The 15,068-nt window shown below is 41.6% G+C and overlaps 1 protein-coding gene across 2 annotated transcripts in view; it reads right to left on the reverse strand.

Moving 5' to 3' along the window:
• LOC110521692 (carboxyl-terminal PDZ ligand of neuronal nitric oxide synthase protein) overlaps window positions 1-15,068 on the reverse strand; it is a 234,343-nt gene that overhangs the window by 110,077 nt on the left and 109,198 nt on the right. For both annotated transcript variants that reach the window (XM_021599470.2, XM_021599469.2), the window contains 2 exons: window positions 6,484-6,576; window positions 2,945-3,003 (listed from right to left, as the gene is read on the reverse strand). In XM_021599470.2, the coding sequence (XP_021455145.1) occupies window positions 2,945-3,003; window positions 6,484-6,576 (152 nt within the window). The remainder of the gene's footprint in view (window positions 1-2,944; window positions 3,004-6,483; window positions 6,577-15,068) is intronic.

Consider the following 15,068-nt stretch of genomic DNA (forward strand, 5'->3'; position numbering starts at 1 on the left):
TCCCATGGGAGGCGATCCCTTCCATCCAGGATCTCCACCCATTTGTAGCAACCCTTGCCGTCCAAAACGTCCTCCCATGTTCAGGAGTCCTGAGATCGCTGCTGCCCGAAACCCAGGCTGCCTAAGTATGATTATCAATCAGGGACAACAATTGACAATTGTCTCTGATTGAGAACCATACTAGGCCGAACTCAAAAACCAACATAGAAAAACAAACCCTGACCATACTGAAACACAGACAAAAAAAAAGGAACTAAGGTCAGAACGTGACACACCTTTGCCAGCGATTACAGACTAAAATCTTCTTGGGCATGACGCTACAAGCTTAGCACACCTGTATTTGGGGAGTTTATCCTATTCTTCTCTGCAGATCTTCTCCAGCTCTGTCAGGTTGGATGGGGAGCGTCGCTGCACAGCTATTTTCAGGTCCCACCAGATATGTTTGATCAGGTTCTAGTCCGGGCTTTGGCTTGGCCACTCAAGGACATTCAGAGACTTGTCCTGAAGCCAGTGTTGTCTTGGCTCTGTGTTTAGGGTCGTTGTCCTGTTGGAAGGTGAACCTTCGCCCCAGTCTGAGGTCCTGAGCACTCTGGAGCAGTTATTCATCAAGGATCTCTCTGTACTTTGCTCCGTTCATCTTTCCCTCGATATTGACTAGCCTCCCAGTCCCTGCCACGGAAAAACATCCCCACAGCATGATGCTGCCACCACCATGCTTCACCGTAGGGGTGGTGCAAGGTTTCCTCCAGACTTCACGCTTGGCATTCAGATCAAAGAGTTCAATCTTGGTTACATCAGATCAGATAATCTTGTTTCTCATGGTCTGAGAGTAATTTTATATGTCTTTTGGCAAACTCCAAGTGGGCTGTCATTTTCCTTTTACCGAGGAGTGGCTTCTGTAAGGCCACTCTACCATAAAGGCCTTTCTCCCATCTTCAAAGAGGAACTCTGGAGCTCTGTCAGAGTGACCATCGGGTTCTACCCCGATTTCTCAGTTTGGCAGGGTAGGCAGCTATAGGAAGAATATTGGTGGTTCCAAACTTCAATTTAATAATGATGGAGGCCACTGTGTTCTTGGGGACCTTCAATGCTGCAGACATTTTTTGGTGTCTTTTCCCAGAACTGTGCCTCGACACAATCCTGTCTCGGAGCTCTACAGACAATTTCTTCGACCTCATGACTTAGGTTTTGCTTTGACATGCACTGTCAACAGTGGGACCTTATATAGACAGGTGTGTGCCTTTCCAAATCATGTCCAATCAATTGAATTTACCACAGGTGACACCAATCAAGTTGTAGAAACATCTCAAGGCTGATCAATGGAAATAGGATGAGCTCAATTTTGAGTCTGAATACTTATGCAAATGAGGTATTTCTGTTTTTACTTTGTAATTGTGGGGTATTGTGTGTAGATTGAAGAGTGTGCAAAGCTGTCATCAAGGCAAAGGGTGGCTACTTGAAGAATCTCAAATCTCAAGTTTAACACTTTTTTGCTTACTACATGATTCCATATGTGTTATTTCATAGTTTTGATGTGTTCGCTATTATTCTACAATGCAGAAAATAGTAAAAATAAAGAAAAACCCTGGAATTAGTTGGTGTTCGAAAACTTTGGACTGGAACTGTATGTGTGACATTTGTTTTGATTCAGAATGGACCATTATCATGCACCTGTATCGAAACAGGGGCAGGGGAAAAAAATACATGTCATTTTTTGACACCACACTCCAAAAAAGCAAGTTCTGCCAGCTCTAGTTTTGCCTAATCTTGATTGGTGTCCAGTCGTATGGTCCAATGCTGCAAGGAAAGACCTAGTTAAGCTGCATCTAGCCCAGAACAGAGCGGCATGTTTTGCTCTTAATAGTAATCAGAGGGCTGATATAAATACTATGCATGCCAGTCTCTCTTGGCTAAGAGTTGAGGAGAGACTGACTGCATCACTTCTTCTTTTTATAAGAAACATTCATGTGATGAAAATCCCAAATTGTTTGCATAGTCAACTTACACACAGCTCTGACACACACACTTATCACACCAGACATGCCACCATGGGTCTTTTCACAGTCCCCCAATCCAGAACATATTCAAGAAAGCGTACAGTATTATATATAGCCCTAATTGCATGGAACTTCCTTCCATCTCATATTGCTGAAATAAACAGCAAACCTGGTTTCAAAAAACAGATAAAGCAACACCTCTCGGCACAACGCCTCTCCCCTATTTGACCATGCAGTTCTGTCTTTGTGCTGTTCTTGTCTATTGATGTTCTGTATTATGTTTCATGTTTTCTGTGGACCCCAGGAAGAGTAGCTGCTGCTTTTGCAACAGCTAATGGGGATCCTAATAAAATACCAAATACCAAATCTATGCTCTTAAATAGAGAATGGAGGACGTTTTCTACCGTGGTTTATTTTCATGCCAGTCAGGTAGGCTATACTCCTGCTGTAAATATAAGCAATGTGCTTACTATTAGGAAAGTTGAGAAATAAATATAGTAGGCCTAGCCTTTGGCAAGCTGATGGGATCGTCCTCTTTTTATTAGTGGCCTTAACTCTGTTTTCTCCCGCAATTGCACAGCTTGTAGAAATGTTGCTCAACATGAGCTCATGGGCTCTCATGAAGTGTTTGATTCAATTTTAAATAATATTTGCATTGATGTCAGAGTGATTAGAGGGACAATAGAGTGCTGAGTACCAGGCAGTTAGCAAGTTTGTTAGCATGCCAATGACCAGCAGCAGCATCAGAGCTTGGAGAAGGTCATGTGGAATTTGACTGCATTCATGACTCGTGACCGCCGGTGTGGTGGTAATACGGTCACCGCAACAGCCCTAGTTACGACACTAGCTGTCACCATAGCAATCACCTCGGCCCCGCCTTGACCTGACATGCCCTCTGTTGGGACAAACTTACTGCTGTAAGATGGTGTTGAAGAGTGAAGTCTTACCTGTAAATGGGATCCTGCATTACCATCATCTTACTCTCATCCCATGTCCATTCCTTCTTCTGTGGAAAGACAGAATAACACTGGTTTAGTGAGGAGTGTGTTGAAGAGAGTCAGCCAGGGGTTTGTGTCTGTTAGGGAAGTGTGTGAGAGAGGCTAAGGCGGAGTGAGAGGAGGTCAGGTCCTCTGTGAGGTACCTTTACACCTACATCAGACACTTTAAAATTAGGCTGTCGCCACTAACTACCACTACTGTAATTTAACACGGTGTCTCAGATTGCCATGGTAATTAACTTTGACCTTGCTGGGCTGGATGTTGGGCTCAAGGACTGGAAATATTGATTATACTGAGCCAATCGATCCACAATCCACAAGGTGAATACAGCAGTTATCTAGCTGTGATGTTCCATTTAGATATTCTGCTCTCTCTGTCTCTTTCGGTCTCTCCCATCTTCTTCGCTCCCTCTCTCCTATCTTTCTTACTCACCAGTCGTTCTCTTTGGCCGCTTTTTTTTTCGTTCTCTCTCTAGCTCTTTCTCTCATTCTTTCAGTCTCTCTCTTTCTCTCACTTGCACTCTTTCTCTCACTTTCCCTAGCTTTCTCTCGCTCTCGGTCTCTTTCATTATCTCTCTCTGTCTTTCTGTCATTCTCGCTCTCTCTTTCTCATTTTCTATATTTCTCTCTATACTGGGCTTCATCCCAGTTTACTGAGATAATATATATGTCAAAAGGAGAGCGATTGGAATTATTTCTCCATTTGATTTTCATTTCCCCACCAACACACTATTTCCGCTCAAACATTTATATTTTCATTCCTCCATTCGGTGAGATGTAAATGAGGCAGTATCTGGACGAGTTGAAATTTCATCCCTGGCCAGAGAGCAGGCTGAGAGACAAAGCAGATACAACCCATTAGAGCCCCATTCAAACCACAATACCTTTCATTCACTGTACAGCTCATAATAACAATAAAAACACCAGTTCACTCCAGCTGTTTAGAATAATACAACCAGAGCATCTGGGTCTGGCAGAGGCACTTACTGTCTGCTTAGAGGGCCTCACCAGAGTCTGAGGCGCTTCACTCTTTTATTCCACAGGGGTTATCGAGGGCAATTATCCTTCACGGTCTAGTGGTCACTTCCTCTATTCCGCCCTTCCTCCTCTCTCTATTCCCTTTCTCTTCCTTCTATATTCTTTCCTCCTTTTTTCATTCCCTCCTTCCTCCTCTCTCTGTTCTCATTTCCCTCCATAAGTTATATGGTTCCCATATAAAGGTAAGGGCCTTGGTCTGTGTGAACTCTAAAGGGTAATCCATTCTGCATTGGAATGTCTTTGATATAGAAGACTTGCTGGCAGTTTGTGTTCAAGTATTGGATCTCATTCTCCCACTCCACTGACTGCATAATTAATGCCACATCCACATAGTTTTTTTGGGCTGGGATGTGTAGGGAGGTGAGATATAGGCCATTGGACCCCCGAGGAGCAGATAGGCCGGCGCACCCTCGCGGACATGGAAGCATCCATTGGCATTTAGAGTGGGATAGAGTGGAGAAATGCACAGCACACACACACACGCATGACTTGTCCTTTGTGTGGTTTAACTTAGAGGTGTGCCCTGGAGGACCACTAAGAACAATGAAGGCCTGCCTGTAATCAGTGTGAGGGAGGGAGGGGGAAGCTAATGCAACTAGGGGATATTTATACCCAGGCCACATACCTCCTCTTTGTAGCCATCCTCCACCTTCCACCCATCCTCTACTCCTCACCATTGTTAAAGGTTGTTAAGGCTTGTTAAAATGTTCTACAGAGGCTAAATGCATTACAGGTTTCTATAGAGGTAAGTGGGCTTGGCAACTAAAACCCTCACAAACTTTTACAGATGCACAATTGAGAGATCCTGTCGAGCTGTATCACCGCTTGGTACGGCAACTGCACCTCCCGCAACCACAAGGCTCTCCAGAGGGTGGGGTGGTCTGCCTAACGCATTACCGGGGGCAAACTACCCTCCCTCCAGAACACTTACAGCACCAGATGTCACAGGAAGGCCAAAAAGATCATCAAGGACATCAACCACCCAGCCACTGTCTGTTCACCCCGCTATCATCCAGAAGGTGAGGTCAGTACAGGTGCATCAAAGCTGGGACTGAGAGACTGAAAAAGAGCTTCTATCTCAAGGCTATCAGAGGCTGCTGCCTATAGACATAGACTAGAAATCACTGGCCACTTTAAGAAATGGAACACTAGTCACTTTGATAATGTTTACATATCTTGCATTACTCATCTCATATGTATATACTGTATTCTATACTATTTTACTGTATCTTAGTCACTTTAATAATGTTTACACATCTTGCATTACCCATCTCATATGTATATACTGCATTCTATACTATTCTACGGTATCTTAGTCCATGCCGTTCTGACATCGCTCGTCCATATATGTATTCTTAATTAATTTCTACTTAGATTTGTGTGTATTGGGTATATGTTGTGAAATTGTTAGATATTACTTGTTAGATATTACTGCACTGTCGGAGCTAGAAGCACAAGCATTTCGCTACACCCACAATAACATCTTCTAAACATGTGTATGTGACCAATACAATTGGATTTAATTCATAGCCCTAAGTCGCTGCCTTGAGCCGTATATAACTGATTTGTACAGTCCTCTCTTTAGAAAACACTGGCTGGAGAGAGGAAAGAAAGGAGATAGAGAGAGGAGAGAGAGAAAAAGGAGGGAGAGGAAAGAACGGAACATCTCCATAAAGGACTCTAAACAATCGAAGGTGGAGGACGTTAGGAGAGTAGGAGACATCTGCTGAATACCAGTGGCTTCTTTATGCTTGTTTGCATACCAGGGATTATGACTGTACTTCTAGCTTGGCTTTAATAGTGAACTGTAGTAAAACTGAGAGACAGGAGAGAGGTCACCCAAGGTAATCCCAGTCTAACTACTGGCAAGAATTATAGTAAACCTAGCTCAGTGTAGAACTGCTATAAAGAAAACCTTTATAGAAATTAGACGGAGAGAGAAAGACGGGGTGAGTGGAATAGGGGACGCATTTTTAGCAAAGGACGGATTTGCTCCTGTCCTGCACTCTACCTTGTCTCATGCATTGTTTATCAGGGCACAGATTCACTCCTCTCTTCCATTCTACCCTATCTGGAACGTTATTTAGCAGGGCACAGATTTGCTACTCTGCCACTCTACCCTGTCGGAAACATTAGTTTAGCCAGGCACATATTCACTCCTTTCCTTCACTCTACCATGTCTGGAGCTTTATTTAGCAGGGCACAGATTCGCTAATCATTCCCTCTCACTGCTGGTGACGGGATTTGAATTCCACTCACTCCTTAACAGAATCCCAGGATATGACACACCTCAGTAATGGCTGAGTGGGCACAGTTTGACAGCGGAGGTTAGAAACAACACAACACCCATCCACTCTACTCCCTGCCCCTAAGCTCCAGACAGTCACAAATGTAAAGATATTAACAGGTTGCAGAAAAATAAATAAAAGACTCACTATAAACAGACTCACTTTTTTCTTTTTTCTTAGTGCCACCTTCACTCCATCCACTGAGACTATGATGTTGACCTTCTTCTTCTTTATGTTTTTCACTTTGAATTCATACTGTGGAAAGAAAAATTGATTAACATTAGTAACGATATAAAAATGAGAGATAAATGGATTCACTTTTAATTAGAGAAGAATGGATGAACTTTTCAATGGTAGTTAGGGATACTATAGCTATCACATTTCACATTGGATTTCTTAACTATGAAAAGGTAAGAAGTGTTTTTAATTCTGGTGCCGCTCTGCACACACAAGCTTGTTAGCTAGCTAGCTCTGGTAGGATTCTATTAAATTGACAGGCATGACTAAACAGTCTACAGTTGAAGTCGGAAGTTTACATACACCTTAGCCAAATACATTTAAACTCAGTTTTTCACAATTCCTGACATTTAATCCTGGTGAAAATTCCCTGTATTAGGTCAGTTAGGATCACCACTTTATTTTAAGAATGTGAAATGTCAGAATAATAGTAGAAGGAAAGATTTATTTCAGCTTGTATTTTCATCACATTCCAAGTGGGTCAGAAGTTTACATACACTCAATTAGTATTTGGTAGCATTGCCTTTAAATTGTTTAACTTGGCTCAAATGTTTTGTCTAGCCTTCCACAAGCTTCCCACAAAAAGTTGGGTGAATTTTGCCCCACTACACCTGACAGAGCTGGTGTAACTGAGTCAGATTTGTAGGCCTCCTTGCTTGCACATACTTTTTCAGTTCTGCCCAAAAATGTTCTATGGGATTGAAGTCAGGGCTTTGTGATGGCCACTCCAATACCTTGACTTTGTTGTCCTTAAGCCATTTTGCCACAACTTTGGAAGTATGCGTGGGGTCATTGTCCATTTGGAAGACCCATTTGCGACCAAGCTTTAACTTTCTGACTGATGTCTTGAGATGTTGCTTCAATATATCCACATAATTTTCCATCCTCATAATGCAATCTAGTTTGTGAAGTGCACCAGTCCCTCCTGCAGTAAAGCACCCCCAAAATATAATGCTGCCACCCCCGTGCTTCAGAGTTGGGATGGTGTTCTTCGGCTTGCAAGCCTCCCCCTTTTTCCTCCAAACATAACAATGGTCATTATGACCAAACAGTCCTATTTCTGTTTCATCAGACCAGAGGATATTTCTCCAAAAAGTACGATCTTTGTCCCCATGTGCAGTTGCAAACTGTAGTCTGGCTTTTTTATGGCGGTTTTGGAGCAGTGGCTTCTTTCTTGCTGAGTAGCCTTTCAGGTAATGTCGATATAGGACTCAATTTACTGTGGATATAGATACTTTTGTACATGTTTCCTCCAGCATCTTCACAAGGTCCTTTGCTGTTGTTCTGGGATTGATTTGCACTTCTCGCACCAAAGTACGTTCATCTCTAGGAGACAGAACGCGTCTCCTTCCTGAGTGGTATGATGGCATCGTGGTCCCATGGTGTTTATACTTGCATACTATTGTTTGAACAGATGAACGTAGTACCTTCAGGCGTTTGTAAATTGCTCCCAAGGATGAACCAGACTTGTGGAGGTCTACAATTTTTTGCCTGAGGTCTTGGCTGATTTCTTTTGATTTTCTCATGATGTCAAGCAGAAGTACTGAGTTTGAAGGTAGGCCTTGAAATACATCCACAGGTACACCTCCAATTGACTCAAATTATGTCAATTAGCTTCTAAAGCCATGACATCTTTTTTCTTGATTTTTTCAAGCTGTTTAAAGTCACAGTCAACTTAGTTGATGTACATTTCTGACCCACTGGAATTGTAATACAGTGAATTATAAGTAAAATAATCGGTCTGTAAACAATTGTTGGAAAAATTACTTGTGTCATGCACAAAGTAGATTGCCACCGACTTGCCAAAACTATAGTTTGTTAACAAGACATTTGTGGAGTGGTTGAAAACAAGTTTTAATGACTCCAACCTAAGTGTATGTAAACTTCTGACTTCAACTGGATCTGTGCCATTCACTTTGAACTAGACTGTTTTTATAGCATGAGCAGTTGTGAGTAGATGTGCTTGTTTTGAGATCAAAGCAAGAGTTACATATAGCGAAGTGCACATTTGTACATTTGCTCATATCCTTTGCTAGATAGTGAGTTGTAAGCCCAGTCATAGATCATTTGTAGTCAGCAATGGGGGAGTGATTGCTTCCTACAAGACATCAAAATGGTGTGCATTTCTAGAAATCATATTTTTTTTGTCTTAAATGAGAAATGTTGTATTTTGAGACAGGCTTGAATAAATTGACCAAATTACCACAAATTACCAAAAGTAAGTGGACGCCTGCTTGTCAAACATTTCATTCCAAAATCATGGGCATTAATGGGGATTTGGTCCCTCCCTTTGCTGCTATTACAGCCTCCACTCTTCTGGGAAGGCTTTCTACTAGATGTTGGAACATTGCTGTGGGGACTTGTTTCCATTCAGCCACAAGAGCATTAGTGAGGTTGGGCACTGATTTTGGGCGATTAGGCCTGGCTAGCAGTTGGCGTTCCAATTCATCCCAAAGGTGTTCGATGGGGTTGAGGTCAGAGCTCTTTGCAGGCCATCAAGTTGTTCCACACCAATCTCGACAAACCATTTCTGTATGGACCCCAATTTGTGCACGGGGGCATTGTCGTGCTGTAACAGGAAAGGGCCTTCCCCAAACTGCTGCCACAATGTTAGCAGCACTGGAACTAAGGGACCTAGCCTGAACCATGAAAAATAGCTCCAGACCATTATTCCTCCTCCATCAAACTTTACTCTATTGACACTATTCATTGAGGCCAGTAGCATTCTCCTGGCATCCGCCAAACCCAGATTTGTCCGTCGGATTGCCAGATGGTGAAGTGTGATTCATCACTCCAGAGAAGGCGTATCCACAGCTCCAGACTCCAATATCGGCAAACTTTACACCACTCCAGCCGACACTTGGCAATGTGCATGGTGATCTTAGGCTTGTCTGCGGCTGCTTGGCCATGGAAATCCATTTCATGAAGCTCCCGACAAACAATTATTGTGGTGACATTGCTTCCAGGGGCAGTTTGGAACTCGGTAGTGAGTGTTGCAACCGAAGACAGATGATTTTTACACGTTAGGCGCTTCAGCACTCAGCGGTCCCGTTATGTGATCTTGTGTGGCCTAACACTTTGTGGCTGAGCCATTGTTGCTCCTAGATGTTTCGACTTCACACTTACAGTTGACTGGGGCATCTCTAGCAGGGCAGCAACTTGACTAACTAACTTGTTGGAAAGGTGGCATCCTATGACGGTGCAACATTGAAAGTCACTTCAGTAAGGCCAGCTCTTCAGTAAGGCCACTCTACTGCCAATGTTTGTCTATGGAGATTGCATGACTGTGTGCTCAATCAACACTGGCTGCCTGCTCTGAGTCTGAGGCTGGGGCCTGCCAGGAAACTCATCCTCTGCTTAACCCTGAGGAAGAGGAATAATCTGCTGATCACTACCTTTTACCAGGCCAGCGGCTAACAGACAGTTGGGATTGATTGACAGGCAAAGACAGGAAGACAGACAGCCAGGAAGGCAGACAGACAGAGGGGTAGAGACAGACAGAACATGTGTTTGAGCATGTGTGTGGGTACTGCATGTGCATATTTGTTTGGCTTGTGTGGGCATCTAAATGGCCTCTTTTTTTAATGGTATTTTTTAAGGAGCAGGGCTGTCCCACTCCTTTTGTAATTTTATAGGTTTATTGAAGAGATAGGAAAGTTTTGGAATGACAGGAGTAGGATGAGCCAAAGGGCAGTGGGCCGGATTTGAACCCATGCCGACTCCGGCATACATGTCTGTTGTGGTCAGCGTCTTTAACTGCTGGACCACACAGGCCATACAAAAATATCTATCTAATGGCTCTCACTGGGCAGCTGGCACATACAGTATATGCATCTATGCAGCATAATCAGTCAATCATCAGTCAATCACATCAATTAGTCTGGTCAGGCAGGCTAGTAAAGAGGCGCCACAGCACATTCACTTTCAATTTCCAATCTATATTTACTACTGATGATGGGATATTCAACAACACATGAAATGACCAAATAAACTGACCTAATTACGACAGTTAACGCTGCAATGGCTCCCTGCAAAAAAAAGCCAGAGACCATAAATGTTTGTGCTGCCATTTTGAAAATTAGATCTTGTGAAATAAACAGGGCTTAGAAGACGAATCCTTCCCTTAGAAATACTTTTCATGTAAATACTATATGGTGTGTGTCTCAGAATTTGATTCATTTAACATTTAGCCTTCATATTGCCAGAAAAGCAGGTCATTATTTCCTAAAGGTCGGCTCCAGCCGTTTGCTCTGTAATCCATTTAAGCAATAACAACACGATCAGACAAACGTGATGCCATCTTCAGTATCAAATGCTATTTTCAGACACATACAAATACCATTCATATCATCCAACAATGACAGAGCCATTCATCAATGACTGCCAAAATAATAAACATTTTCACAGAGGTTGGATGCGGTATTCTACCTGCACACACACGCACACACACACCCTCAGACAGTAAAACTCTGCAAAAGGTATCTTTCAGAAGTCTGCCAGCTAGTGCACGAGTTCAGTGAGCTGGCATATGCATGGAAGGGTCCGGTCTTAAAGAAATAGTTACCTTATGAAAGAGCACACGCTTTTAATCTTTAAAGGGCAAATCTGCACTTGAATTAATGACAAAGTGGTATCCCTGCCGCTGTTTTAGTAAAAAGCTGAGGGATCGGGCTGGAGAAATGTAACTACTCACAAATAGCTCATAGACAGAAATATGGTTCAACGGCATGAGTATAGTTTTGAAGCAATACAGTGTTTGTTTACATTTCCATTACAAACATTGGATTAAAACAAGTTTATATCTTGGGTTCTGATGGATACAACAGCTGAACTAAGCTCATGAGGCATTTCTAAGTTACAGTATATTAATGGGTATACTGTATATCAGTAATTTATAAGTACAAAAAAATGCATGTACAGTAGTAACTGCGGATTGCCCATTTAAAGACTTTATGAAGTAGTCCTTGAGAGAAATTGTGGTGTGTGTGTGTGCATGCTGTCCAACTTTCCTTCCATCTGTTAGGGGGAGAGCTAGAGCATACAAAGCCAGGCCAATAATGTTACCCACCTGCCTACACACACACACACGCAAACGCACACGCACGGACACACACACGCAGTCCCTGAGCAGCAGTGCGTGTTACTACCCAGGGGCCAAAGTGATCCATGAGGGCTCTAATTCAATCCTAACAAGTAGAATTCGTTTGGATTATCGAGCAGGAACCATCAGGTAGATCAATCAATCTCCCTGACACCTCTCCTCCTGAGAGAGAGTGGGAATACGGGAGAGACGAAGAGGGGGGAATAAGGGAGAGGGAGAGAGTTTGAGTGTGGGTCTGTGTGAAAGAATGAGGTCAAGAAAGAAAGAGAAACTGGTAATGGTTTGAGGAATGTAATATTTTGACTGAGTTGACTGTCTGGGAGAAAAGGTAAGAGTGAAATCTCCAATTTCCAATATCTAAAACCCTGATAATTTTACTGAGACAGAGTGAGGAGCCAGACACCTGCCTTCTGCCATCTGCCCTTTTAAATAACAGATTGGCTGTTAAACACAACCTAGTGCCCAAACTACACCAGGACGTTCTAGACCCTACGCACTAGTGGACATCTAATAAGATTAGATAAGTTAAAAGTTACCCACTGGGTATGCACTGGTGGAATCAACGTTGTTTGCACGTAATTTCAATGAAATTACATTGAACCAACATGCAATAGACACTGAATTGATGTCGGTACCCAGTGGGTAATAGCTCCATCTGGCCCTCTAGTCAAGATGGAATTTGTGCAATTTTCCTAGAACTATCCAATAATTTCAGATCTCCACAAGTGGCTAGGAATCGATTTGCGATTGGGCGACTGTGTTTTAAAACAAGTCATTAAAACCTAAACCACTTAAACTCATATTACTATGATCAAGTTTGGGGCATTTCCATCTAAAAGGATCCATGAGTGCCAACATGTGAAGTTCATAGGAGCATATCAAATTGGATTTCAAATGATAGCTAAGAATCTATATTTTTGAGACATTAATTAAGGCGTATGGTCATTTTCATGTAAAAGGACCCATGAGCACCAACATGTGAAGTTCATAGGAGGATGTCAAATTGGGTGTCAAATGAAAGCTAAGTGTCTCTATATATGAGCAATTAACACATACACATTATTCAACCATTTTCAATCCAAACAATTTGGAAGAAGCAAAAGATTAGATTTTGGGCCAAACAGATGGAAAAGGGCAAGATCTACCAGAAGAAGTCTTAAAAGGTATTAGACATAAATTTAAAAAACAATAATGTTGATGTAAAGACCACTGCCTACTAATATCAACACGTACTGTATATTTAGTTTTGGACAAATTACTTGCCTTCTGTAAGTTTAAGAAACATGGTCATGTGCCTTGTAATTCCGTTACCAAAAACGTACATATCTTTAAGATATTTTCTAATTTGTCTCCCTCATGGGGACAATGAAAGTTCATGCATTAGAAGTAACAAGTAAAGGTAGACCTACCAATTAGTTATAGTGTTTTACTGATATCAAGTTTGTTTATGAAATCACCAAAAAATCTGTTTTGAAATTACTGCAATTGAATTGGCTACAATGGGAAATCATAGTAGTCACCTGCTACTGTCTTCCCTTCCACTGGCATACTGTTATGTTAAAATCAAATCTAATTTTATTTGTCACATGCAGCGAATACAACAGGTGTCCTTACCGTGAAATGCTTACTTAACCAACAATGCAGTTCAAGAAATAGAGTTAATAATTATTAAATAAACAAAAGTAAAAAATAAAATGAAAAGTAACACAATAAATAACAATAACGAGGCTATATACAGGGGGTCCCAGTACCGGGCCAATGTGTGGAGGTACAGGTTAGTCAAGGTATGTTCAGCTCATAACTCTTTTTTTCTCTCTTTCTGTCGTCTGGTGTTCAAAGTAAGACTGAAAACAGTCTGGACTACACTTCCCTCTCATTCTCCATTTTTCTCTCTCTCTCTCTCTGTCGCTCTCACTCTCTCTTCTCTCTCTCTCTCTCCAGTTAATGCCACCTACCATGAGAACTACCACCTACCCTCTTTCCATTTAGTGTGACGAGCATCTTCAGCCAACCGACCCTGGACATTTGGTCAGTCCATCCTGGCCCGATCAAATCTGAAGCAATCCTAGGCGTCTATATTTCACAAGTTTGGACAGCATAGTACAGTATAGCAGAGCACAGTAGAGAACGGTACAGTACAGTAAAGTAAAGTAAAGAAAAGTATAGTATGGTACAGTACTATACAGTAGAGTTCAGTACAGCAGAGCACACTAGAGTAGAGTACAGTATAATGTACTATACTGTACTCTACTCTACTGTGCTTATACTGTGATGTCCAAACTTGTGAAACATAGACATCTATGATTGTTTCAGATTTGGTCTAGTCTGGACCAACCAAATGTGGTCTTGTTTGGGGGTAGAACTCATTACAACATAGCCAGTGTGTACAATAACACCCAAATAAGCAAAATAATGATATTTGTGTACCTATTCAGGATTCTTCACCATGACGATAATGATATTCATATCCATAATTATGCATTTCTGTATAGTACAGATCAGGGATCCATAATATAATTCCAATACCGTTATTCTGTTACATGTTGTAAATCCACTTCACCTACTGTAGTTCAATAATCAACGTTTTTTTATTTTTTTTACTCAATGCGCCATGTCATAGCTGACACCCCATTCTTTCTGCAGATATCTTTAAATCTTAATTCGGAGCAGATATTTAACAGAGTTTTGGGAAAATGTGATCTGAGGGAGCTTTTACTGTAATCCTGTTACCAAACTTTGCATCTGCACAATCCTTCCAGTAAAAGTGTTTTCGTAAAAATGTGAGTAAATTGTTCAAAGTAGTCCTTGTGCATCGAGTTGTACAGTTTGTTAAACTTTGAAATCAATGATTTTTGTTTGGCATACATTTTAAAGTGAAAAATCTGAGTCAAAGTGTAATTCCGTTATCATGCAATTGCCCTTTGTGTTATGTTGTTGGAAGAGAGAGGCCTTTGGCCTTCAATTCCCACACAGAGATGCTATGTGTCCATGGCTACCGGAGTTACAAGAGCGAGAGTGGTTTCCATAGCGAGTCGTTAGAATATCACAATGTCCTCCAGAAGTATTCATCTAGAAAAAGTAATTACCATGTCATCATTATTTTCTCTCTTTCTGTTTTTCTCTAATTTTCTTAATCTCTTCCCTTTTGTCTCTCTCTCAATTTGTCTCTCTGTTCGTCTCTCATATCTCACTAAGGACGTATGACTTGGAGAAATAGAGGGAGAAAGAGAGCGATAGAGTCGTCCCATGTCATTTCAGTAAGTCATGACACCCACCATCTCAGATCATTCAGAAATTGTTTCTGTACTTAGAAACAGAGAGCATTCCTACACCATTATTTTGTTGAATTTATATTTTATCTCTGTGAAATTAAGATAATTAATTGACCCCAAATTGGCCCTTTTAATTT

Source organism: Oncorhynchus mykiss, chromosome 30, assembly GCF_013265735.2.
Source record: "Oncorhynchus mykiss isolate Arlee chromosome 30, USDA_OmykA_1.1, whole genome shotgun sequence".
NCBI lineage: Eukaryota > Metazoa > Chordata > Actinopteri > Salmoniformes > Salmonidae > Oncorhynchus > Oncorhynchus mykiss.